The 26,862-nt window shown below is 54.6% G+C and overlaps 1 protein-coding gene across 2 annotated transcripts in view; it reads right to left on the minus strand.

Moving 5' to 3' along the window:
• The window catches only part of STRA6 (signaling receptor and transporter of retinol STRA6), a 39,917-nt gene extending 13,340 nt beyond the window's left edge, over nt 1-26,577 (minus strand). Inside the window, exons 1-7 of one of the 2 annotated variants that reach the window (XM_045848572.1) lie at nt 26,544-26,577; nt 8,001-8,120; nt 2,947-3,013; nt 2,620-2,705; nt 1,382-1,521; nt 703-726; nt 353-519 (exon numbers count right to left, since the gene is read on the minus strand). In XM_045848572.1, the coding sequence (XP_045704528.1) occupies nt 353-519; nt 703-726; nt 1,382-1,521; nt 2,620-2,705; nt 2,947-3,013; nt 8,001-8,107 (591 nt within the window). In that variant the 5' untranslated portion in view covers nt 8,108-8,120; nt 26,544-26,577. The remainder of the gene's footprint in view (nt 1-352; nt 520-702; nt 727-1,381; nt 1,522-2,619; nt 2,706-2,946; nt 3,014-8,000; nt 8,121-26,543) is intronic. The other variant, XM_045848573.1, reaches the window with a different exon arrangement.
• Nucleotides 26,578-26,862: the final 285 nt, after the last annotated feature.

The following is a 26,862-nucleotide window of genomic DNA, read 5'->3' on the forward strand; positions in this document are numbered from 1 at the left end:
TTGGAATTCTCTTTTTAGCCCTGTGAGACCATCTCCCCCCTCAGTGCTTGCCGTCCTCCATCAGTCTCCACTCCCACTCCAGCTTGGCCTACAGAAGGCTAGGGGATCAACAGTGGGGAGGATTTTAGGCTTCCTTTACCTCCGCCCCTGCCCCCCAACCCCCTTCAGACTGGCAGCGCCTGAGGGCTGGCCCAGCTTCGTGGCCCCAGAATGGCATGTGTTTAAAGGACTGGAATCCTGTGCATAGTAGAAGGCTGCAGGAGAGCCCAGCGTACGGAGATGAAAGGAGCCACGCTGAGGTCAGCAACTCCTCCGTGCCCCCTACTCCGGTCCATCATGAGTCAGTTGTTACCTTGGGTACCTCGGGACACTCTGCCCTCTGCCAGACCTGGACGCCAAAGTGAGCCCAGGACAGCACACTGCCAAGCAGGTGTGAGGCTTCATGCCTGACCGTGGCACAGGCAGCCAAGGAGTAGTAGAAGGCAGGGTAATAGAGCAGGGCCAGCATCTTCCAGGGCCCTGGAAGGCAAGACGGGAAGAGAAAAAATAATGGAGGGGCAGCCGTGGACCACTGAGTCCAGCTCACCCAGGCCTTTCTCATGTCTCCATCTTCCAAGCCTCTCAGCTAGTTCAGTGAGCAAGAGTCCTGTGCTTAAATCCAGGCTCTGACTAATGTCAGCTCTGTGATCTTGGGCCAGTTACCTCCTGGAGCCTCAGTTTCCCCATCTGTAACATGGAAATAATAGTACTAGATTAGCAAAGGCAAAATGAGGAGGTCTGTGTACAGTGCTCAGCATGGTGCCTAAGTTTGTACTGAAGACACAAGCTACTACTTTATTATTGCATCCTTCTGTGACCCTCAGCATCCCTCACTATATTGTGGGGTTTAATATCCACATCCACACTGTGTGGAGTCACTGTGAAGATGGATGATCTAAGGAGGTCATGTCACAGGACAGTGTTCCTTGTCAGTGGCAGCTGTCCTTGTTACCATCACCTCCTTGAGCCCAGCTCAGTTCTCCTGGGCCCCTGTCTGTTTCTCTCCCCAGCCTCCTCCATTCTCACAGGGGCTGGGCTACCCAGGGGACTCAGCCCGTGCCCACGAACAAGGGAGTTCCCTCTCTCCTCAGGCAGGGTTTGCACGAGAACAGAGGAAGCAAAGAGGGCGGCACTGACCCAGTGACTGGGACCAACAAATGGAGGAGTCAGGCATTGTGGAGGGGCCCTGGGAAGAGTAAGGGGACAGCGTCTTCTTGGCAGTGACTCATGAATGGAATGGGAATCAACGTGGTTCACTACAGAAGAGCTCTCCTCCAGTGGTCCAGATTCCCTCCCCAACCGCAGCCCGTCAGTCCAGGCTCAGAACTCAGCTGCTATGTACCTTGACTGGATGGTGAGGTCAGGGTCGGGAAGGGCAGAGGGGCCTCAGCCAGGAGCAGCAGACACAGGGAGCTGAAGAGGACCATGAAGATAGCAGCAGGCACAGTCCAGGGCCCATCCGCAGCCAAGAAATCCACAGGGCTGGTGCAGGGGCAGGGACAGGGCAGGAGGGAGTTGCTCAGGCCCTGTACACCATTACTTTGTGCCATGATCCATGAACTGGGAAAGTAGAGTCAGGCCCACTTTCCAGATAGGGAAACAGAGGCCCTTTCTCCATTCACTCCACAGATATGTATGGAGTGCTTCCTTTGTACCGAGCTCTGGGCTCTGTGGCACAGTGACTTGGAAACATCCTCTCCCCTGCCCCCCACCACACACACACACATACACACACGCGCGCGCGCGCAGGAACAAGCCTGAGTACAGCTCCCTCCACCCATCCTGGTCGCTCCAGGAAACAGCTGCCTCCACACTAATTGGTCTGTCTGGGCTGGCAGATCTTCAGAGAGCTCAGGGAGTCACAACATCCTTGCATAACGGTCAACGCCCCGGGGCAGAGGGCAGACAGAGGGCACAGCTGTCCCAGGCATCGCCTCTCTGGGCTCAGGGCAGGCCACAAAGACCCCCTGCTTCTGGGGCCCAGCTTGCCCTCATGCCTTGACAGCTCCGTCCTGCTTCACTCTCCCTCAAGCCCTCCCCCAGGCAGGGCAAAAGCCCCAGGTCCCCACGAAACCGTCATGCAAAACCCACCTTGTTGTGGAGCCTCGGCCTGGGGTGCAAGGGCCCCTGTACTGGGGACCCACCCACCACCTCCTTCAGCCCTTTGGTCTCTCCCACACAAGCCTGACCAGTACATCTCCTCAGGGTCCTCCCTGTCCCGGGCTCTGGGGTTGCAAGGCTGAAGAGTCAGGGAGAGGGTCTCCCAGAAACCTGCCTTTAGCATCAGTGTCCCAAGGAAGCCCTCAGGGGCCGCCTGACCAAGCCTGTCCTAGAGCCAGGCCCTGGTGGGCTCACAGCTCTTTGGGGTTTGGAACAAAAGCAGGTAGGCTGGAGTGGGTTCCTTTCCCTCCCTCTGGGGGTCCCAACTAAACCTGGAGGTCTGGGTAGAGGTGGAGAGAACCTCAGGCTGAGAGAAGAGAGGGTACCCTGAGGCCAGAGCTGGCTTCTAGGATGTAACAAATCACTGCCATCCCCCTGGCTGGGCCCCCTGAGTGGGAGTGTCCAGGTCACAGCACCAACCTGGGCAGCCCAGGCCTGCCATGCCCACAGTGGGGCCGGAGCTGGCAGCGCCTCACCAGCACGGCCAGCAGCAGCAACACAACAATCTGCAAGGAGAGCACAGTGGAGGACTTGGGGTGCCCAGGCCTTCCCTGACGGCTTGACCTCAGCCCCCAGGAGGCCCCTATTCCCCAGCGCACACTCACGCAGTATCTTAGGGACTGCGAGAACCCCCTCCCACATTTTGGGCTCCAGGCGCTCCCTTCATCAACCCCAGCAGGGAACACAAGTCACCCGGCCCGGGCTGGCAGCAGGGTGCAAGCCAGTGTGGACTTAGGTGAGACTCACCGACAGCACAGCCAAGCAAGTGTGGAGGAGGCCAGGCGGCACACTGGGGTGGCAGGAGGGCACTACCCTGCAGATGGGGTGAAGGCTGGGTCACGCCTGGGTAGGGACCCGCAGCTATGCCACCAGGTCCGGGGTTCCAGGCTGTCCACACTGGGGCTCCTCCTCCCTCAGTCCTTTGATCTCTTACACAAGCCTGCACAGTCCCTCGTTCTTGGGGTCATTTGGGGGCGCTCATGCTTTTACGGCGTGCCAGCCGCATGCCAAGCTCTGAGGTTCCAGAGCTGAAGGACAGGGGTCTTCCAGGGGAAGACCTGGGAGAAACAGTGGGCCAGCTGGGCTAAACCTCTCTTCTTTCTCACCCAGATCCTTCCTGTCCTTCAAGGCTCCCTCCTTCAGGAAGCCTTCACTTCCTCTCTCCCTCCTTCAGGAAGCCTCCCTGATTGCTCCAGGCCTCACAGAATTCTTCTCAGAACTGTGGTGAGCATACTTCCCCAGTCAAACAACCAAGTGTTTGGCCCTACAATTTGCCTTCCCTCCACCGGTATCTGAGTTCAGTCTGTGTCTGACTGGAATACTGTTCCTTGGTCCCTCAGGACTTACGTCTCTTCTCGTTTCCCTTACATTAAGGGCTCCATGTGCAGCTGGGCGGGTTGCACACTGCACCCGAGTGCCCAGCAAGGGAGTGAGTGTGGTCTGAAATCCAGGCCACACTGTTCATCAAGCCCTGCACCTACTGAGCTGCATGCATGTAAATGTGGGTCCCCTTCTCTAATTACCATAAAGGGTCCCTGTGGCCTGATAGAGGACTGGCTCTCACCATAGCTGAGCAGAGATAGGCCCATGGTGGACACAAAGAGTTTGACAGGCACAATAAAGGCTTCCACTTCCACAGCTGGGTCATGAAAGAGAGAGGAGTAGGAGCCCTAAGCTCAGAACTGGACCTGGACTTGGGAGAGCAGACAGGACTGGGCCCCTGGGGAAGAGTAGACCTCTGAGCCTGCCCTGCTGGACCCTGGGGGGACACCCGTGCGAGCAAGAACAGCAAGGTGCTGCAGCTGAGCCCTCCCTGCCCAGGAGGTTCTCCTAACCACCTGGGCACACTCCTGCTAAGGGACAAAATAAGGTTTCCAAGACCTCATCTGCAGGGTAAGCCCAGAGCCTTATGACTCCTCTGGAACAGCCTGGTCTCCCCCTGCTTTCCCTCAGGAAATCCCAGAGAGTGAGAAGCAGGAAAGAACCTGGTCACTGAGCTTGTTCTTGGGGTGAAGGGACAGAATAAGTCTGTTTTTCACAACTTCTTGGCCAGGGCAGAGTGGCCTCTTCCCAAAGCAGAATTGTACTTATGGGGAGGGCAGGTGCCATGTAGGGGACCAGAGTCCCACTGTCAGAGCTCAGGCCGTACACTCCCTACTTCCAACACTGAGGCCCCTTACTCCAGCATATGGGGCAGGGGTTGGGTGAGAAAGGACCAGTCTCAGCCCCAAGAGCTCAGAGCCACCATTCTGAGCCCTCTCAGCATGCATCTCATCCCCTGACTAGGTCCTGCTCAAACGTGCCCCCTAGGCCAGCCAAGGCAGGGGCTCGCAAAATGTCCCTGCAATAGCCTGGCCACATTCCCATTCACCCCCAAGGATCTTCTCCAGGCCCTGTCTGGGGGAGCCTCTGGGCCAGCCCTTTCTGTACCCCCCTTCTACCTCTTAGCTCAGTTTAGCTGAGGCTCGCAGACCCTCACATGACTGAGGTCTGAGGAACAGAAATTTGGCTGATAGCTCATGGGCCCACGCTTTGTGCTGTGGGACAGACAGAATGGCGCAGACACAAAGGACACCGCCCCAGCGGGTGGGAGCCTGACCCTGGAAGAGGCACAAGCAGGTGCTAGAGGGTGCAGAGGAGGGAGGGAACCTCGGGGCAAGGCGTCAGAGGCAGTGGAATATGCTTCTAGTTTGAAAGGTTCGTAGCATGTCTTTAGGCAGAGAAGGGAGAGGAAGCTCTGTGGAGAGGGGAGAGCACAGAAAAGCGGAGTGACAGGCAGTAGGTTACGTGGCCGGGGTTGGGCAAGGCTTTCAGCTCAAGAGCAGTCCAGAAGGGAGGCTGAGAGCAGACCACACAGGCATGGGAAGCACTAGGGAGCCACTAAGGGTGTTGGAGCAGGGCATCATTCAGGATGTTGGGAGATTTCTGTCACTAGACTTGCATATAAATAACAGCGGTAACCAGTGCTTACTAAGCATTGACTAAATGCCAGCCACTGTTTGTTCCATGGATTAACTCAGTTGTTACCCAAGAGGTGTGCACTATTAGTATCCCCCTGGTGTAGACAAGAAGGTTAAGTCTCAGAGAGACTAAGTATCTTGCCCAAATCACACAGCTAGTGAGGCGGCAGTCAGGATTTGAACTGAGGTAGTCTGGATCCAGCTCCGCATCTGACTGGGAGGTGAGGAGTTAAGTTGAACCATATAAAATAGCCATTTCTGTGCATCAAAAATAGTCCAATGTCAACATTTTCGAATGGTTCAGCATACGCAGTCCCTGGGGAGTGGAAACGGCAGGCCGCATTTCAGAGGTATGAGTGTTTAGGAGGAAGAATATACACGCCTCGGTGCGGAGGAGCAGAGGGAAGGCACGTTTCCAGAATGACTGTAGGGGTTTGGGCCTTATTTCAAGACAGGGAGTGAGCACCAGAGTTCAGCTTCAGCATAGCCCTAGAAGCTGAGACTTGGTCTTGGACAGGAGGCCAGACTGCAGTGTGGTAAGGACACTGGAACAGAAAGAACCATGCAACTGTTCCTAAAATTGGACTCTGAGTAGAAGCCTGTGCAGGGCCCCATCGGGGGAGGGCAGGACACACCTCTGAGGGTGAGAGGGAAAGCCTAGCTGTCTGGGGTGGAGGCCGGGGCGCAAGGTCCCAGCAGACCTTCAGCCCTGCTCCCCGATTCCCCCACCCATGACAGGAGGGCCTGTGAGTGACCTGGCGTGGGCCTCCTGTGCAGAGTCTGTGGGGAGAGTCTCTGATCCCACCTTTCAGGCAGCCCTGTGAAGACATGGGGAGGTGTGTGACATCCTGGACAGCTGCCATAGGTATATGTGTGTCCCCTGTTTGTGTGGCCAGAGGGACCCCTAGGGATGGAAAGGGCCAGCTCAGCCTACACAGATCAATCCCTTGCCCACGGAAGACCCCGGATGACACATCCTGTCCCCATCAGACTTGCCCTACAACCTGTTCGACCAGGGCCTGGTACCACAGAGGCACATGGATAAGCGTGGCCAGGAGACAGGCCATCCCAGCCACCGCCACCAGTGCCTACCAACCCCAACTCCCAAGCCTGCAGAGGCCCACTGAGGCACAGAGGAAGACCACTGTCAGAGCTCCTCAGAATTTAATGCCCCTTCTCTCTGGGTGTCTGACTCACACAGGGCGAGGTGAGCCCAAGTTCACCCCCATGAGATTCCCCTGGGCTACCTGCTTCCTACTCTCCCACCTTTGAGGGGGTGGTGGGAAGGAGGCAGCCAGCTCGACTTGGTTTGGCTGAGTAAGGAGATTCAGACAAACCTCTTTATTCTTTCCTGCAGTGGAAAAAGGGAGCTGTAAATTCTAGATGCCACCCACCTTAGAAGCAGTACTCCCCACTGCCCAGTTCTTGCTGCACACCCAACTTTCTTCTAGGGCCATGCCTAAATACCTCAGCCGCAGGGCCGGCTGAAAGCTCCTGGCCCTGGCCAATGACCAGACCCTGAGTCAGCTAAAGGGCACAGCTTCAGACTAGGGCCTTAACTGAGGTCAGGGTCTGTGTCCTCTTGGGGCTCCTGGGCCCCTCCCCATTCTGCTATTCCTCCCACTCCATATATCTGCAGCAGGGTCAGCCAGAGAAGGAGGGGAGGGGCACACCCTTGCTGCCAGCAGGGCTGCTTTCCCTGAGGTCAGAGCCTGGAGTCCTGCAAACTGCTCCTTCCCCCAGGCCACGGTGGGGCCTCTGGCCTAAGTCTGACCAGGCTGCAACCCCAGTCCCAGCCCCAGCCCCAGCCCCAGCCCCAGCCCCAGCCCCAGCCCCAGCCCCAGCCCCAGCCCCAACCCCAGCTCCAGCCCCAGCTCCAGCCCCAGCCCCAGCCCCAGCCCCAGCCCCAGCCCCAGGTATATAAGCATTTCTCCTTCTCCAGTTTCTTGTTGATGGAGAACAGATGTGCAGACATCTGGCTCCAAAACCCCCAGCCTCACCTTTCCACTTCCCCCAACCCTCAGACAGAGTAGGAGGTGGGGGATGGGGCCAGGGCTGGAACAGCAAGGGACAACTGGGCTCTGGGGCTCTCCCTGGTGAGGTGTCCTTGGCAGCATGTGGGGACACAGCGGGCCCAGCTCCCTCACCAGGGTGCCCAGACTAGACAATGATAGAAATGGCCTGGGCAAAGGCAGCTAAGGCGGACTCCTGGGGCATACCGTACTGTGCTCGGGCAGCCTCCCTCCCTCCCCCAATGGCCCGGGCAGTCCTGCTGGGAGGAACAGGACCTCCTCATCTTCACAGGGATTCTGAGGCCAGCCAAAGAAAACAGAGCGGCCCCTTTCCTCAGGGACTCCTCACGGGGCTTTCTTCCTTGGCTCTCGGCCTCCCCCGGCCCCCGCCTGCCCAGAGAACCTGACACTCACTAACCCACACCCCAGATGGTCGCCACAGGGCACAGTAACTCCTTGAAGGCAGGCCCGGCTTCCCTGAACCGCTCACCCAGCACCCTCCAGCCTGGCTGCAGGCCAGAGTCACCCATTTTAAGGATGGGGCCCCAGAATCTGTTTTAGACATACCACACAGGTGCTTTTTGGGTGACTTGTCTGGCCCAGGTCCCCACCTCAAGTACCTTAACACCTGGGCGAGGGCTGCTCCCATGTAAGCAATGAGGAGACTGAAGCCCAGAGAGTCTTGTGACTTGCCGAGGGCCACACAGCAAAGGGTGGCAGAGCTCGTCCTGGCAGCTGTTGCCTGGTTCTTCCCGTCCCTGCATCTCCCCCATCGGTAATCCCTGCTGCACCGCAGTCTGCTGGCCACAGAGCCGGGGCCTCCACTTACCCTTCAGGCTGCAGCTCCTGGCCGCCCTGGGGCTCGTCGATGTACCAGCTGCCGTAGGAGTAGTCCTCTGTGGTCCCGGTGGACTGGTTCCCCGCAGCTCCGGACATTCTCTGTTCTCCTCTGACCTCCAGACAAGAGGGGGAAAGTCACTACAGATGTGAAAAGAGGCTTAGAAAGAAAAAAAAAGAAAGAAAGAAAGAAAAAGAAACTCAAACAAAGAAACTTTTCTCTTTAATCCTAAAGGTTACTATCTTGCCTTTAGCTCTCTGATAAAAGCCTGTATGGGAGTGAGGGCCTGGGTGGCTGGCTCAGGAGGAGGGGAAGGGCTTCTCCTGTTCCTTCTTGTCCCCTCTTGCCCAGTCTTGCCTGGCGCTGCAGGAGGTAGCTATCCCCTTGAGAGTGGCGCTCCCTTGGGGTCCCTGGGCTCTTATCTCTTTGTGTGACTGACCACCAGCAGGTCTTTGCTCAGAGGACCATTTTCAAAGTAGGTCTGTCCAATCCGAGCTGCCCACAGAGAAACCCCCCTTCCTTCCCCCTCCCCAAACCCACTGAGAGGACCCACAGACACAGACTCAAGGAAGGGCCAGGGAGGAAGGAGCTACAGAGATGAAAGGGTGGGCGGGCTGTGGGGAGGGCCCAGCATGTCTGCTGGACCCTCCCAGCTGGACTCCTGGTCCCTCCTGCTCTTCGGGGCCCAGCCCAACCCCCCCTTTTGTTCAGGCTCTCTGGAGACCACCCCTTTGGGCCTGAGCAGTGGGAACCCACAATGGTCCTGACAAAAACTCCTCCCAGGGGAGGAGGCCCCATCTCCACTGGCTCCCAGCCCTGGAGGGGTGTGGCCAGGAGGGACCCGCACCTGACTTCCAACACAAGTACCTGCCTTCCGGTGCCTGCCCCAAGTTCCCGCACCTTTGCTCACCACATCTGCTGTGCCCATGCTCACACAAACCGGGTCTGGCAACCTGGCACGTTAGCAATCCAAGGGGCTGGCAGGACGGAGGCAGGGAGAGGGCCTGTCCATTCCTTCTCCCCAGTTTCCATGAGGCGGGAGGCAACATGTGTCTTACTGGTAAAGCTTTTCTGTTTTTCCAACTTGATTTCACAAGGAGATAACTCATCCCCACAAGGCAAAAATTAGTCCTTTAAACACGAACCAGACCCACAGACCCATGGGTAGGAAAGTAGGGCCTGCCTACTTCCTGCTCCTTCCAGGGTGTGGGGTAAGGGTAAGGAAAACAGGGCCTGGATGGGGACTGGGGGTACCTCTCCATTCTGCCCCCCTGAGAAGGGCCCCCCCCCCAGCCCTGGCCTGCTCCCTTCCCCTTCCTAGTTCAAGCGAGGGTTGGGGTGAGGGGCAAGATGCAGAGGAAGGCAGAGATCAGGTCTCAGGCCCCTACCCCTCAGTGGGGGTCAGGACCTCTGAAGCTCTGAGGGTCCTTCCAGTGCCCCACTGGGGCCTGGGCCCTGGCCCTACCCAGCTTAGGCATTTGTTCAACAAGCCTTTTTTTTAAAGGCATTCATCCATTTAGTCTTAACATAAATTCACTGAGCGCCTACTAAGTGCCAGCACTGTTCTGGACCCTGGGATGTGTGCTTTACAGTTCGGGGGACACAGATGGGTAGGTAAGTGACCTCCAGTGTTGGAGGGTCCTAAGGGGAGGGCAGATTGCCCTGACATGTCCTGTGGGAAGCTGAATTTGGTCCAAAAGGGGGTGGGGTTCCTGAAGAAAGTAACCTTGGAGTGAAGATTTGAGGACAGAGAAGTAAGCTGAGCAGAAGGTTGGGGAAGCTGTTAAAGGTAAGAGTAGGGTGAGGGGAAGCATATTCCCATTAGAGGGAACGGCACAAGTGAAGGCTCCAAGGGGACAGGGCCTGGACTCCTAAAGGCTGCCGCTCCAAACTCAGCCGGCAGACCCATGAGGCCTTCCTGCGAGTGGGCCTGTGTGCCCTGTTGGCCCTGGTTCCTCCCCGTCCTTCCTAAATGGCCCCTTTTCCAGGGGCCTGGGAAGATGGCTCTGCCCAGCCTCCCTAAACCACAGAGATGTCAGCATCTGCTGACTCAGAGCCAAACCTGGACTTTATTTGATGCATTGCAGGAGTCCACACTGCCCATCCGATCCCAGGGGTTTGGGGTGAATCCCGTGTCCCAGTCCCGCTGTGAGCTCCCGAGAGCACAGCTGTGCTGCTCCTCCTCCACCGCCCTTATTCCCCGACGCACAGTGTTCAGTCCACAGGGGCTGTGCGACTGGGCTGGGCAGACCCAAGCTCTTCCTGGCGACCATTGCTCCTCCACGGGCCTGCCCCTTCTGGCTGCAGCTGCTCCCTGGTTCCCCAGCTGAGCTTTCCAGAGCCTGACACCCCCTCTCTGCTCCGTTGGCAGTATTTTATTTTATTTTTGCCTTGAGAAATGGATGACCTTTAAACACCTGAAATAATTCCATTCATATGTGGTATCATATTCATCCCTATTATGAATTTTTCCCTTATTTCATTTTATTTATTTTTATTGAATTTACTGGAATGACATGTGTTAATAAGATCATACAGGTTTCCAGTATACATTTCCATGATACATGCATGATCTGTATATTGCATTGTGTGCCCACCACCCAAAGTCAAATCATCTTCTTCCATCACCATGGATTTGGCCTCCTTTAGCCTTACTACCCCACCCCCAATGGACTTTAAATCCTCCTCATGATACCTCCCACAGTGGAGGTCCAGTCTGTCACAGGGGGCTCACCTCCCCAGCAAGGCAGAGACGCTTGTGATGGGGCCCCTCTGTGGGTCCGAGTAGCTGCCTTCCCTGGAGGAAGCCTGGGCCTGCCCCCCAGCCTCGTTCTTAGTTCTTTCTTTCTTTTTCTTCCTTCCTTCCTTCTTTCCTTCCTTCCTTCCTTCCTTCCTTCCTTCCTTCCTTCCTTCTTTCCTTCCTCTTTCACTCAACAAATGTAGACTGTATGCAGAACGTGTGCCTCTCCAGGTTCTACATGCTGAGAGTACAACAGCAAGCAAGGCAGATCACGTCCTGCACCTCAGAGGACCTGCCGTGCAGTGGGGGTGTGGAGAGACAAAATGTGTCAGTGCCGAGGGAAAATAAGGCGGAATAAGAGAAGAGAGACAGACAGACAAACAGGAATTGACTGTTTTAGGCAGGACAGTCAGGAAAGGCTTTGCTAAGGAGATACTTGAGCAGAGGCCTAAAGGAAGTGGGGAAGGTATGCAGCTGGGCACTGAGGAAGGTCATTCATCAGCCTCAGGGGCCCCAGCCAAGCCCAGGTACCGGCCCTTCCCCATAGCATTGACCCCTCAACCAAACCCTGCTGTGCCCCAGATGGACTCCCACTGGCACCACCACGATCCCTGGCTATGGCCCAGTGCCCAGGATAGCCCCTCCATCTTCAGTGGGGCCATGCAGATGTCACCTTCAGAGGTGAGGAGGTGTGAGCTTTATCCACTCTCCAATTTCCTCACCTCAGATCCGGGCTGAGAACAGGAAGGAGTAGATCCAGGAGGTTAGAGCAGGGTTTCTATTTGTCAGTGAGAAATGCCCTACCTGGGTTTCAGGTCTGGGCTGACCGTGGGACCCTGAATGGGTTCTCTTCACCATTCTGGGCTTCAGCCTGCTTTTGTCCCAGGAGGGGCGGGTCATCTAGTCTAGCCACTCTTTGATTGTGGTCTCTCCTCTCCCCCAAGGCACCGGTTCCTTACCCACAATGACTTTACAACCCAAGAATGTGGAGCCAGCACACTAGTCACTGGTTGTAGCAAGAGGTCAAAGAGAGCAACTGTGACTGCGCAGGCACCCCTGCCTCCTGGCCTCCAGCTCCCACATCCAGTCTGTTGGGAGCAGGGAGGCTGGCTGGTCAAAGATCCATGGATACTGGGTGGGGACATGGCTCAAGCTGGGAGGGTGAGCCAACTTCTTGAATCCAAGGTACCTTCTCAGCTTGGAGCTAGAATAGCTTGCAGCTCACATCTGCAAAATGGGAGGGTTAGCTCTGAGGTGTTCAGGACTGCAAACTGGCAAGGAAAAGTAATGAGAAGAGAAAAACAGTAATGAGGTGCTCCCAAAGAATTTCTCTAAAGGCCTGGCAGCAGAGTCCAGGGCCTGCCCTCTGGAGATGACTTTACAGGGGGACTCACACCTAGACGAGCAAGAGACCAGCATCTGCCATCAGGAGAAGAGGAACCAAAGAGAGGAGGTACTTGGGAGACGGCCTGCAGAAGCTCAGAGAAGAGGAACAGGTACGAGGAATGAAGAGATAACTTGGGCAGTCTTGAAGGCTTCCTGGAGGAAGGGGCCTGGAGCAGGCCCTAATATCAGATAAGATCAGCAGTGGTAGCTGGAATGAGGTGCAAGTGTCTTAGGAGAACTGAGAATGGGAGAGAGCAGGGCAGCAGTCAGTCTGCCCACTGTGGCCTGTTCAGATGAGGCTGCGCTGTATCTAAGCATCAGCCCAGGCCAAGCAGAGCTCCCAGCTGGGCACAGATTGGGGTAGCTGAACCCTGCTCACTGTGAGAGGGGGCCCCAAAAAGCTTCTGGGCTCTGAACAAACGAAGGTCATCTGCCATCTGGGTCTAGTAAAGAGCTTCCAGTCCCCTTAGGCTGGAGCTGGCTCATGAAGGCCTTGGGACAGGGTGTCCTTCCTCCCCATGCTTTTGTTTAAGTTGATTACATCTCAGGAATTTTCGCATCCAGAAACAGAGACCCACATGTGCCTTCCTTTGCCTGTGGCTATCAGAATTCTCAAAGGGCAAAGTGTTAAACTTAGAAGGAGTGGGCCAGAATGAACGGGGGAGGACAGCAGCAGCCAACAATCTCACAAACAATCCCCAAAGACCCCCAAGACTCCCAGAGTAGCTCAAAAGTCTCAGCAATATCCCTAGAATTTTACATCACAAGAACCCCAGAACCTCAGTATCACCCCCATGGACCCCCAGAACTTCATGAACACACCAGAACATTTAAAACACATCAAACCTCAGGCACATTCCAAGGACCCTCAAGGTCTGGCAAACCAAGCATGGGCTGGGGCCAGATGACCAAAACCTTGATGAGCAGTTACAGAAACCCAGAGACCCTCCCAGCCGAGCCCTTGGCTCCCTGAGTCCAACTGTGCTCCTCAAACATTCTACACCACCCAACCTTGGTAAAGCCCCAGAGCCTCAGCATCACTCTATCCCCGGCAGCACGGTAGGGAACTCCCAAGGGGCACTTTGGTCAGGAGTAGGGGACCGATAGCCCATGTGCCTGCTTGTAGAGCTCCACCCACCCCCACCCCACGAGCCCACAGATTAGGGGCCAAGGTACATTCAACCCCATGCAGGCCGGAGAGCTCAGAGTCTGCCCTCACCTACACAGTATGCTCACATGTTTGGAACTGCCCCAGGCACGCACAGCTGCCTAACCCTGGCCAATGACCCAGCCTGATCCCATTCAGGGAAAGGAGGGCAGTTGGCTGCTAAACTCATAGGAGGAGAGTGTAACCAGCGGGCTCTCTACTTCCTACCTTCCTTGTCAAGAGGGAGCCTCAGAAGTGTCATGTGACATGCCCTTTCTAAAGGAACCCTCCTGTGTCATCAGAGCGTGAGGGACTTAGATCAGACTGCTCTGGCAGGAATGTGGACACCAGTGAGGAGTGGGAGGAGGGGAGCAGCGTGTTCTTCCCCTCCCAGAGGACTAAGCCAGAACGGACTCCATAGAGGAAGGAAGTGGGGATACAGATTTCAGCTCAGGACAAAAGTAGCTTTCCTACTTCCACAGGGTAGTGAGCGCCACCATGGTTGGTGGGAACAATTAAGAAGAGACCGTTAACATCAAGATGAGCCTGCCTTCGGAGGAGGACTGGCCCAAAGGCCATGACAATTGCCCCAACTGTAACAGCCCTGGACTCTCCCTTCACAGCTCGCCTTCCCTCTGGGGCCGCCATCTCAGCCTGGGTTTGTCACGTTGGCTCTGTGCCGCCCTCCTCCCCCACAGAAAACGCTGGCTGCTGGGTGCGTCTCCTGAGTGCCCGCTCCTTGCCCCCTTAGGACAGGGCTCTCCTATCTCTTGCCCCCCAGCAGACCCTACTCAATATGACTCTCCTGACATTGTCCAGCCTTCTGGAGCTCACACTACCTTCCCAGTGTCCCCCAGGTACAGCCATCTCCAGATCTTCAACCTCATCTTTCGGAACTGCTCAGTCCTGGCATTCCTACCCCTTCCCTGCCCCCCCATCTGTTCCAATCCTACCTGACCCACCTCTATTGGGGCTCTCTGGACCTCTCCCTTCTGCATTTCCTCTCCTTATTGATCGCCCTGAGGAGACCGGTACCCCAGGCAGACAGTGTGCAACCCAACAACTGGAGCTTGTTCCTCTGAGCGCCAGCACCAGCTCTGGTTGGGGTCCCAGAGGGCTGACTGGTTGTGTAGCCTCAGCACTTGGCCCTAGGCAGTGTCCCCAGCACCTGCTCTCAAAGGTGGTTTATCTCCTCCTCCCAGAAAGGCAGCTCCCTCCTTCCCACCAGCTCTGCTCTGCCAGGGCCCCTCCTCCTCCCCCTTCACCACCCCCCTGTAATTCCAGAGTCAGAGAAGCCCACCCCACCCCCACCTCTCCAACTCAGGCTCACAGCAGGGCTGGGGCCCCACATCACACAGGACAGTCTGTCTCCAGAGGAGCCTCTCTATCTCCCAGACCATTTGCCTGAAACTTGATCTCTCTGGCCATCAGAGTCACCTTGGTGGAGAAGCCAGCAAAGGGCTCTGATGGCTGAGTTCCCCAGCTGTTGTCCTGGATGGGCTCAGGAACCCCCTACCCACCCTCATTTGTCACCATCCATCACTGGGGACAGGGGTGGGGGAAGGGACTACCTGAGGAATTGCACCAAGCCAGAGGGGTACCGCCAGCTAAGCTTTTGACCCAACCCTCCCCACCCCTGCTGCCCAGCTGGGCAGAAAGAGCCCTGAACTGGAGGAGAGGGCAGTTTATCTTACTTCCATGGGGCTTTGGGGCTCAAATTTTTGGTATGATCCATTCCAGGGGGAGCACCAAAAGGCCCACTCAGAGAGCTTTCTCAATTCCTCATAGCCCAGTCTTCCCCCAGAACAGGGATGAGGCTCTGGGGCAGCCATGCTCCCAGCTACCCTCCCCCAAGGCTGCAGGGAGAGCCCCCTGGTCGCCATCAGTGAGCCCACTCTCCCCTCCCCTCCCCTTCCTAGAGGGCTGTAAACAAGACCAAGGAAGGAAAAAAGCTCATAAGGTGCTGAAATGTGGTGCTGGGGCAGGTGGGGAGGGATGGGAAGGATAAAGGTGGGACCCTAAATCCCCAGGAGGAGGACCCCTGGGAAGGCATCTTCCTCCTCGAAGGAGAAAGAGTGGGGCAGCCCAAGGAGCCCAAGCTTTAGGATGTGAGGCTGGCCTCGGTAACGCTGAAGACTCCAGAGCAGCAGACACAGCAGCAAGGACGGCGCCTGCTCAGCGGAAGATGAGGGAGAGGCCCAGCCCAAGCCAGGTCCCCGGCTGCTGCTGGTGGGGGTGTGTGAGGGACAGCTAATCCATGTTTCTCTCACACATCCATGTTTCTCTCCCTCTCTTTCTCCCTCCCTTCAAAAATAAAAATCTTGTGAATAAAATAAAATTTATGTAGTAACCAAAGCAAAACGTAAGGCTGTGTTGAAGCCTGCTGTGAAGGCACTGCTGAAGCCTAGGACTGCACATCCCCCAGCCTCCCTCAAAGCTAGATGCAGCCCTGGGGCCAAGTGTGGCCAGTGAGATCAAGATGGAAATGTTTAGATTAACTTCCAAACACAGGTGTTTTCTTTACCCTTTTCCTCCTTCCAGTTAGTTGAAATTCAGTTGTGATGGCTAAATCTCAAGCAGCCATTTTGGGCAATGAGGTGGAGGTTGTGCGTCAAATAGGATTGAGCAGTGAATTAGCTACAAAGACAAAGCCTGAGCTAAGATCAGATCTTAGGGCTACAGGAACCCTCAGAGACCCCTGCTCTAACCATACTCATCATCACATCCAGAGGAAACCAAGGCCCACAGAAGCCACATGATAGTCCAGGAACGGTAACTGAGTTAGGAGATGCTTTGCCAGAGGTCCCCACCACCGTCACCACCCCACCCACAGGGCTCTTTCTCTTTCCCTAGAAACATCCTTTTCCAGAGCTTGACTGCTGCTCCATTCTGTGGCTGGGAGCTCAGTCCATGGGGCTGAGCAAAGGCCCCAGAATGAGTTAGCGGCAGGCCTGAGATAGGACGTTCAGCATTCTGTCTGCTGAGGAGAGAGCTTCTGCCCACTCCTAGGTTTGTCTGTCACTATCTCCTGTTTGGCTTCTTTCTTTCTCTCTGTCCTGTTTGCCTGTCTGTCCCAGTCCACCAGTCTCTCCTTCCATCCCATTCTTGTCTCTCCCTCCCACCCTCTCTCTGACTCAGTCTGCCTATCTCCCATCATTGATTCTAGAGAGAGGGAAGGGGAGGGAGAGAAACATCAATGTGAAAGAGAAACATCGATCAATTGCCTCCTGTCCCGATGTACACCCCAATCGGGGATCAAACCCGAAACCTAGGTACGTGCTCTGACTGAGAACGGAACCTGCAACCTCCAATGCACAGAGTGGCAGGCACTCCGGCCAGCGGGGCCAGGGCTCTCCTACCTTTCTGCCTCTCCTTCTGCCTGTCTCTCTGTTGATCTCTGTGTATCTCTTCTCTCTCTCGGTCCCTCTCTGTCTTTCCTTTTCTCTCGCTTTGTTTCCCTGTCTCTGAGCCTGGCTGTGAAGTTGGTCTCTCCTCCTAAAGCTTGTAGGCAGTGCCTTTTCTTGGACTGTGTTATGTGCTGACGTGGTGCTGCCCCTGCCAGCTCCAGCTCCCACCCTCCTTACCTGTTCTAAATGTCTCTGATGCTGTAGAATCGGTGATGGCCTCAGGACCTCTGATTCTGCAGGATCCCCAAGCAGGGGTCCGAGTCCTTGGAGCAAGTGGAGCAGTGGGGCGACTAGGCATGTTGATGGCCAAAAGTCAGTGCTGCCAATGCTGGCAGAAAAACTAGCACCCTCTTCCTCCTGCCACCCCGGGAACTTTATCTCTTCCGAGGCAAAGCTGGCAGAGGACAGGGCGAGCCCAGGGATCATGGGTGCAGCCCAGCTCCTGCTCATTGCAGCCCAGTGAGAGGGCTTCAGGGATGATCCACACTGTGCTATGCCGGAGATTTTAATTATTTATTTTTAGACAGAGGGGAAGGGTGGAAGAGAGGGAGAGAAACATGAATGTGTGGTTGCCTCTCACGTGCCTCCTACTGGGGACATGGCCCCCAACCTAGGCATGTGCCCTGACTGGGAATCGAACCAGTGATCTCTTGATTCACAGGCTGGTGCTTAGTGCTCAGTCCACTGAGCTATACCAGTCAGGGCCAGTCAGGGCAAGAGACTAAGGTTTTAATTTTGCCTTTACCACCTACTAGTTGAGTAACCACAGACGAGGCCCCTTCCTGCTCTGGGCCTGTTTTCCCACCCCTGCAATGGAGAGCCTGGCTGCTGTGCTCCACTTTGCTAGTCTGGCTCTATCAGACTCTATCACTCCATGAGCCGCTGGCATTGTGGACTTGGATGGAGTGAGGTGTGGGCCTGAGACAATTTCACTGTGGGGATGGACAGCTGCCTTAGAGGGCTGAGTACTGAAGTCCGAGTGTGGAGCAGTGACGGTCACATGATCACACCAGCCTGGGATCTGGAAGCCTAAGGTGCAGATCCATCCCTTCACCCACCTACCTGATCTGTCTGTGCCTCTGTTTCTTCCACCCTGCCCACCACCACCAGCCCTTGGGAGGGTCTGGTGAACTCATAGGCTCCCTACCAGAAGAATTCAGCTCTGAACAGAGGCTAGGAGTGGGGTGGGGTGGGGGCAGTTGAAGGTGGGTCCTTGGGATGGGGATCTGAGGGCCCACAGGAGCCATGGAGTGGGGAGGCTACTGTAAGAAGGAGGAAGGGCGCCCTCTAAGCTGAGTCCAGGCCCAGGCTGTTTTAGACAAAGCCAGCAGCCTCTGAGTAGCCATTTTTCTGAGGAAGAAAGACTGAAGGGCCCCTTAAGGCCTTTCACACTGGAGCTGCGGAAGGAAGTCAGCTTAGAAATCAGCGCTGTTGCCTCCTCTGCTCACCCCACCCCCCACCCCATCTCGACTCCTTCTGAGAAGCCAGGACTCTGCCTGGAGTTCAGACCTTTTGAAAACCACAGGAGGCTGAATCAGGGAGGCTGCTGGGTATGTAAGGAATCCTCAGAAGGGAGTAGGGATCTGGTCCTGCTCTGCTGTCCTCACCTCAGGTTTTCCATCTGTAAAATGGGAGTGCTACCCATCCCTGCTAAAATTCGCTGAGGTTTCCAGACTTTCTGTGTGGGACTGGCCAGGCCAGAAGAAGCCTGAGCAGTAGGAACTACTGACTCTGGCCTGCTTACACCCCGCCCCTTCCCCATGCTGCTACCCTCTCTCCTGGACACCAGGATGCATCTCTGAGTTCAAATATGGTTCAAAAGTCCAAAAGGGTCTTCATTTCTCACAAATAGAATCCAAATGAAACAGCTGAAAGAACCATTTCTTATACTTTTCTGCACAAGGAGAAGCTGGGTCAAGTTTGTCCATTAATACATTTATCCTCCCATTCATTTGTTCCTTTGTTCGTTCATTCATTGTGTAATGTATTAATGGCCCCCCAGGCACCTCCTCCATGCCCTATCCTGTCCTGGGCACACAGACATGACCCCTGAAGGATGTTCAGTTAAGTGCGGGCAAGCAGTCATTTGAAAGGGAAGAAGAAGGTGCAGAGTGTGGTGGAGAAAAGTCACTAGCCAGGTTCCAGAGAAGCAGGCTTCTAGCCGTCTGGAGGATGTGTAAGGTGGCATCAGATGGGGCTGAGGTTTGGGCAGAGGTCATAGTGCTCACAGAAGCAGGAGGCAGGGTTGGAGGACCGGGCAAACCTGGCTTGGGGCAAGAGTGAGCCGTCCTGGAGCCCGGTCCTGAGTGAACAAGCCAGGCACAGAGAAACAAATACTGGGCGGTTTGCTTGTAGGAGACTTCTAGAGTAGTCACACTGATAGACAGAGACAACGGAACACTGGCTACCAGGGACTGGGGGCGGGGCAGTGGGGATTGCTGTATAGTGGGTGTTGAGTTCCAGTGTAAAGATGTGAAGAGTTGTGGAGCTTGGTTGCACAACAATGTAGATGTACTCAACACTCCTGAACTGCACACTCAAATATGGTTAAGATGGTAAATTTTACGTTATGTGTATTTTACCACAATTTTAAAAAAGGTTTTATTTTTTAGAGAAAAGAAGGGAGGGAAAAAGAGAAGAGAAGCATCAGTGTGTGGTTGCCTCTCACACACCTGCAGTGGGGACCTGGCCTGCAACCCAGGCATGTGCCCTGACTGGGAATTGAACTGGCAACCCTCTGGTTCACAGGTCTGCATCCAATCCACTGAGCCACACCAGCCAGGGCTATTTTACCACAATTTAAAACAAAACAAAACAAAAATCCGCTGCTCAAAAAAAAAAAAAAGAGCCTGCCCCAGAGGCTGGGGGGTGGGGAGGGGTCAAGAATAGGAGGGGTGGAGGTCAGAAGTGGTGGACCCTCAAACCAAGCTAAGGCCAGCCCAATCACCACACATCCTTTGTGGAAGGTTAGAGGGAAGAAAAGAAGGAAAGAAAGGAGAAGAGGGGAGTGCTGAGGTAAGAACGGTGTGTGCATGGGGACTGCTTGCAGGGGTATGGGGCTGGGTGCAGTGCACAGAGGTCAGACCTCCAGCAGAAGGGACTGGCTCCCACCTTATAACATCTCTGAGGGTCACTTGAAGCATGCAAGGGAAGAAAACTGCTTGTGCAGAATCATTGTATCTCTAAGACCTAGCAGACACTGTGGCCTTCAGCTCCAGGGTGGTTGCCAGGCCCATCTGTTGAGGTCAAGGTTTCCAAGTAGCCTCTGCTACCCCCTCTCTCCCCCAATGGCCAGACTGTGGCCTTTCTTAATATGACTTAGAGAGTTTCAGACCATCAAAGCATCTACCTGACTCCCACCCATCGTACAGATGGGGTCACTGATACCCAAAGAGGGGAGGGGATCTGCCCAAGTTCACCCACAAGTCAGGTGACTAGAACTAAGGTCTTCTAAACCCTCTTTGCCTTGCCTTCTTCTTAGGGGACCTTAAACTGAATTTTATCATTGCAGAAGAAGCCTACCACATGTGCTGGGCTCTTTACTGGGCTGGTTAATGCCACACTTAGACCGGTTATCTTTTACTTTATGAAAATGATGCATTCCAGTTACGGTGACTTCAAATGAATCTTTTGAATGAAATCTATGCTGTCCATTATTGTGCTCTTTAGAACTGTACTTCTATAATTTTAGGGTACACAGTCTCTAAAAGAATAAATTTAAATCTTTGAGCCAGACTCAGGACATGTTTAATAGGGTTAAGTGTAGATAGCATCTCTAAGTTCAGATCCCAGCTCTGCTTCTGAAGTCCTCTCAGCCTCAAATTCTTTGTCTGTAAAATGGGGATAATTGTATCTACCTTACAGAGTCACGTAGAGCACCTGGTACCCGAGAGCTGCTCAATGAAGAGTATTGTGAATGATATGATGATGTATTCATTAATGATGAGAATGACAGTGATGGAGGTGATGATGGTAATGCTGGTGGTGATGGTGATGACGATGGTAATGGCAATGGTGATGATAGTGATGATGGTGGTGGTAGCAGTGGTAACGATGGTGGTGGTGATGGTATGATGGTGATGGTAGAGATGGTTCTTACTGAGGAGGGTCCAGAATCTCCCCTCTCCCATTGGGTATGTCAGGATCAAGGAGGATCGGTTCCAACTCGACAACTCGTTGCTAGGAGAAGCACTGGGCATTCTGTCAAGTGAAGCTGTGCTCCATATTGTGAGTTTTGATTAGGAAAGTAAACTGGTTCCAGAGGCAGGTGCTCAGGGCATGCTCCCAGGACAGACACTGTCCCTCTCCCCTTGAGGTACATCTCTCCCTGTGAGTCTGGGAGTAAACAAGCAGGTGGAGGCAGGCTCCCTCAGAAACAGGACGTCCTGCTTACCCCACACCTCAGTGTTCCCCTCACCAGTACCTGACCTTGTCCCTGACCCTGCTCTATTTTTTCCCACAGAACTTACTATTTCTAGTAGACATTATTATTTACTTATTTTCTGTGTTTATTTTTATCTGTCTCTACTAGAAGATAAGCTTTAGGAGGGCAAGAATCTCTGTTTGGTTCACTGCCATATTCCAAATGCCTAAAATAGTGCCTGACATACAGTATATGCTCAATAAATATTTGTTGAATGAACAAATGTTGAAAGGAAGGGATCGATGCTTTCTTTGTTCTCCAGGTCAGGCCCAGCTTCCCAACTTGTTACCTGGTTTCTCCTCAAACAGAAACAGAGAGGGGTGGGTGTGGCCAGGGTGCAGGCCCTTAGACTGGCTCCGGCTGGAACTACGGGCAGGAGGAGGCATTGCACAGCCCAGGGGTCAGCCTCTGTCATGGCTGTGGGCTTCAGGGGGTCTGAACCTCCAGTTGCTGCATCCCTGCTGAGCCAGAGGCTGAAGGCAGAGGAGAAGCCCGTGGTCCTGGAGTTAGAGGTCCTAAGTGTGGGGTTTGGTGAGGAAGGCAAATACACCCTCAGCTGTCAGATGAGAACCCTTGCAGGCCACCCTGGGGCTGGGGTTCAGCTCCAGATGAATGATGGGGACACCTTTCCTGCTTGTCCCCAATGTCATTGAGCAGCAACATCCTGACCAGAGCATCACCCTCACCAGGAGTAAGTTTGTCTTTACTGCCCAAAGGTACAAAGCAAGGGTTGGGGTTGGGGAGGAAGGACCTTGTAACTCCAGCCCCAGCCCCTGTGAAGGACCCCAGGGAGCCTCAGAGGATCTGGGAAAGGCAGGGTCAGAGCTTTAGATGGGACCCTAAAGCTCTGATTGTGTGACCTGTGGCCCTCCTTCTGTGTGGCCTGGGGATGCTCACTATGGCCACTCAGGGTCAGGTGAGGAAGATATGAAAGGAATGCTAAGAAATGGCTTTGTGACTTTAAAGAAGCATTAAATGGGTGGTGCACAGCAGGTCTGGGGGCCAGTCCTGGCAGTGGATGGTGCACGGAGTAACATTAGAGCCAGCACCCTGAGTGCCCAACCCTGAGCAACACTGGACTATACGTATGGGGGGTGGACAGAGAGGTGGAGACCAGGCCCTGCCTTCAGAAAGTTTCCGGATTCTGTAGAAAAGTGGAAATTTTAACCAGAAAATAGGTTAGTAATCTGGAAGAAGCAGAAGATCCATGCCTGGACTGCAAGTCCATCCAGGCAGGCTTCCTGGAGACGGGGGTAGGATATGAGGGAATGAGAAGACCAGGTCCCATGGCCTTTAGATGGCCAGAAATCGGCGACAGATTGAACTCTTCCCTCTGGGTGGTGGTAGGACCCATAACCACCTCACAGGCTAGGGGCCCGCAACTCCCTAGCCCACCCCGGGCTTGGACTGGCCATCAGCAAAGGTAGGAGTCTTGGGTGGGGCCTGAGAGGGTGTCACCCACTGGGAAACCTTAGCTAAGCCTGGCTTTAATTCAGTGCTCAGATCCCAGGTTTCCTGAGGCCTTCTCACCCGTGCGGGAGGCAAGGAGACCCCAGAGGCTCTTTGAGCTTCATGTTCCCTGCCCAGGTTTCTGCAAGAATCAGGGCAGCATTATGTGCAGTTGCTGGTGGAGGTGCTGAGGCTGGGAGAGGCCCGACGGGTCAGGGAGGCCATCTTCTCCATCTGCGAGATCCCGGACCCCAGACCATCCCTCTATGAACCTCTCCACGGGAGCAGGAGAAAATGCACCACTACTGCAGAGCCTGGCTCTGCTCCGGGCCGGTGAGGACCCCACGGCTGGGCCTGCCACTGCGGGGCCCTGGCCTAAAGTGCGGCCTTCTCCCTGCACCAACCCCTCAGCTCCAGAGGCAGTGCCCTCTGGGGGCTGGCCAGCCAGAACAGATGTCACCTAGCCCAGAGCCCCAGCTGCCCGGGTGGCAGGTGGCAGTTTCCTGGGTGTCAGCTCAGGTTCTGGCATCCCTGACTCCCCAGTCAGAAGACCCAGTATCTCTGGTATGCCTGACTGTCCCCTCCCTCACCAAGCAGAGCAGCAGAACTTCCCAAGGTGGCCTCATTCAGTTCTGGAGAACAAGCTTTCTGAGGATGGAGACAGGGAGTCCCAGTTCAAAGGGGGAGACAGAAAATAGTGCAATGCTCATACAGAGCAGGGACACAGCTGGCTGGTGTTTGTTTGTCACAGTGGGTGAGTGTCTCCTGAGACACTTCAGTCCCCTATTCAAATCTCATACATTCTCCCCAGGTTTTGAGGGAGGCCCGGAGTGATCTGGAGACAGAAGCCTGTATGTGCCCACCCGCAAGCCCATCCAGCTCCCACCATGACCATAAGGGACTCACTCTGAACCAGGGCCCTGGCAGCCTCGGGCCTAGGTGAGGGGGTCTTGTTCCTGTCCAAGCTGTAGGAGGGCTTCCTAATATGGCTGTGTTCTTCAACCAGGCATGTGTCTGCTGGGCCTCACAACCAGTGTAGATGGGAACTAGCAGAGCAAGTGGCAGCCCGTTTGAGGTGGAGAAACAGGGCCATCCCCAAGGATGCTTGATCCCATTTAAAGCCAACAGTATATGCTGGAGACCTCAGTGCACAACAGTACATGGAATCCAAAGCTAGGTAAGTCTCTGGGCTGATGTGCTACCTGGCTTGAAGACATTAGATTACAGAAATTAAAGCTGCCTCAGACACAATGTGGGCGTTGTCCTGGAATGCATGTGCTGAGCTCTAGTAGGAGGATGTGTGTCTGATTTTGGAGCCTAGGAGAGGCTTCTCAGAAGAGATGTTATTTGAGATGAATCTCCCATTCATTCATTCATTCATTCATACACTGACTTGGCCATTCATTCACCCATCAAATATCTGTTAAGTGCAGACTCTCTCAGACCCCACTTTGGGATGGCAGTTCCAGGCTTTAAAGAGTATTCTGAAAGAAGAGACCAGAAGAAGCTGGCTGAGGAGAAGGAAAGGTTTTGGCTGGCAGCAGGACAAAGAACTGAGGTTGAACCAAAAGTTTCCAGTCTAGGGCGGCTGGCTCTCCTGTAGCACCTGTCTCCCAGCAGTGCATTGATCTGCGGCTGAAGTGAAGCCTGAGGGTGGGGAGCTGAGTCGGGTTGGGAGAGGGAGGTGGGTGGGTAGGAGACAGTGGAAGGAATCAGGGTACAGTATCAACACAGTAAGGTGAATATTCAATTCAGGAGGCAGTGGGGGACCACTGGAGCAGTTTGTGCAGAAGAAAGGCAGGATCTGAGCTATGCTTTAGACAGGATGGTCTGGCAGCTTGTGCCGGAAGAACGGCAAGGACAGCCAGGGCCCCAGGGCCCAGCTTGCCTGGGTCTCATACTTCCTACACGGTATTTTGTTTCCTCAGGCTGCAAGCTCCTGGCCTCAAGGCCAGGCCCTGGCCCTGGCCCTCTGTCCAAGAGTTTGTCATGGGACTAGACACACAAAAGGCTCAGAGCTCAGGGAGAAGCAGACCTCTGCTCTCGAGGTGCCAGCATGCCCTGGCCACCCCAGCCAGAGGCCAGGTGGAGAGTGCTTTGCAGGCTGCCTTTGTGAATGCATGTGAGGGAGGGGTGGAACTGCTTGGGGAAAGGGGCCGAGAGGTGGCTGAGCCATCCTAGGCAGCTCTAATTTCTGTTATTTAATGCCATCATCTCTCTGGCATTCTCGGTCTTTAAGTGTCAGATGTCTGCTTTCAGAGAGAAAAGAAAATGGCTTTAGGGGAGGGGAAAATCGCTTCCCTCCTGGGGGATGGTGGTGTCAGCAATCACAACCCTAACAACAGGGCCAGTAGCTGGTGGGGGCCTGACACGGGAGGGGCCCTTTAGAGAAGAGCTAAGCTGCTACTTTCAGCTCAATGGACTCATCCAGCTGTTCTGCCAAGGAGGCTGGCACCTTTCTGGGGTTTTAACTTAGAGATTCAAAGACACAGCTGAAAGAGCAGCAGGAAGACCAAGACAGGGTTCTCAGTGAGAGGGGGGCCACAGGTTGTCCTTCTGGCCTGTGGCCAACTCTCTGGGAAAGTGGATGTGGCCTCGAACCACAGGGACCTTTGAAACCACTCTCCCTCTCGTCTTTGTAGATGGGAACATGAAGCCCAGGAGGGAAGGACTTAACCCAGGCCTCTTCAGCTCCCAGCTGAAGAGAAGGAGAAGGGAACTGAAAGGGGTGGGATTGGGTTGAGAAGCAAAGGCAGTGAGCAGAAAGGATGGAGAGGAGAGGAGCTAAGTTCAACCATCTTTAATTCAAGGCCAGGAATAGACTTCTAGGTTCCAGATGCAAATGCATAGGCTCAAGAACACCTCTTCCAGGAAGCTTTCTCTGCACTGATTTTTTTTCCCCTCCCAAACTATGCTGTCCTGTCTGTCAGCTATTTCCACTATCGAATCTGGTTGAGAATTTTATTTTAAGCTCACAAGCTGTGCTTCAACTTGTGTCAAGTTTTAAAACCAGAACTCCCAGTGGTCATGGGATGAAGGATAGGGTGAGGGTGGAGCAAGGGGCAGAGGGCAGGGGGATTAGGAATGCAGTGATCCGGAATGAGTCGGGAGCAGGAGACAGAATTCATTGTGAGTTTCAGGAACTGACTTTGAATCTGAATCATTTTGCTTCTTAGCCATGGCCCACAGCTCACATAGCTCTAAACAGCCATGCCAGTGCTGGTCACAGCCTTCCCTAAATCCTGGAGACTCCACTGGGGCAATCAATTCTCCTGAGCTAACTTTATATGGACAATGAACACCTACCCATCTCCGGTCCCCAAGTTTCCGTGTGTGTGTGTATGCATGCATGTACATGTGCATGTGTGTGTGTGTGCGTTTGCATGTGTTGGGTAGAGGAAGGTGGTAAAGGCTATATCCCCCATGACTATTTCTGGCAGCACACTCCAGATGCCAGTATAAGGTCACACCCTCAGCCCCAGACCCACAAATGAGGGTCCTGGGTCACGTAGGCAGGAGCTGCAGAGGGAAGCTTACCGTGCACAGGAGGGAACCCGCTCCAGTTCCTCTGACAGCCACACTGGGTGCTTAGCGGCTTCCTTTTGGGCAGAGCTCTACCGGATCAGTCCTGTTCCATGATGCTGCCTCCTTTACCGCTTAGCAGGGTTGAGACTTACCTGGCTACCCGCCACCCCCCACCACCGCATCCTCCCAGGCCCTCCTCCCGGGGTGAGAGGGAGTTTATCTGACCACAATGTGGGTGGCCTGTCCAGTGCTGGGCAAAGTGACTCCCTGAGTCTGAGGGAAACAGCAAGGTCCTGGCAAAGCCTGCCTGCCTGGCCAGCTAGGGAGACTCCCACTCAACTCTTTTAAGACCCAATGAGGCTGCCTGGGAAATTGGGGTACAGGGGGAAGCCACAGCAGCCTTGGGCCTGGAACAGCAAGGCCTCAGGGGCCACATTCCTCCTGGCACCTCACTTACCTCTCTTAGATATCCTGAAGGTTTAAGGGCAACCTCCCACAAGCAGAGCTATTTCAGAGAGAATCTTTGGGCTGGAAATTCCAGTGATGAAACTTCTGGAAACATGAACTTAAAAATTCCTTGCTTGTAGCTCTGGGAGCCAGCCTGGAGGCTCCTTCACCTTGGCCCCAAGCTCCCTCCCACACAGAAGAGGAGCAGAGAGGGAGGAAGAGGGGGGTGTGGTGGGCTCCTCCCCCATTCCCTCCGGCATTTACCTCTTCCAAACAATCGCACTTTTGTTTCACCGGACGAATCTGTTCCCCAGGAGTCTTTTAAATGA

The sequence above is a fragment of the Phyllostomus hastatus genome, unplaced genomic scaffold, assembly GCF_019186645.2.
Source record: "Phyllostomus hastatus isolate PE091 unplaced genomic scaffold, TTU_PhHast_1.1 phas_contig_62, whole genome shotgun sequence".
NCBI lineage: Eukaryota > Metazoa > Chordata > Mammalia > Chiroptera > Phyllostomidae > Phyllostomus > Phyllostomus hastatus.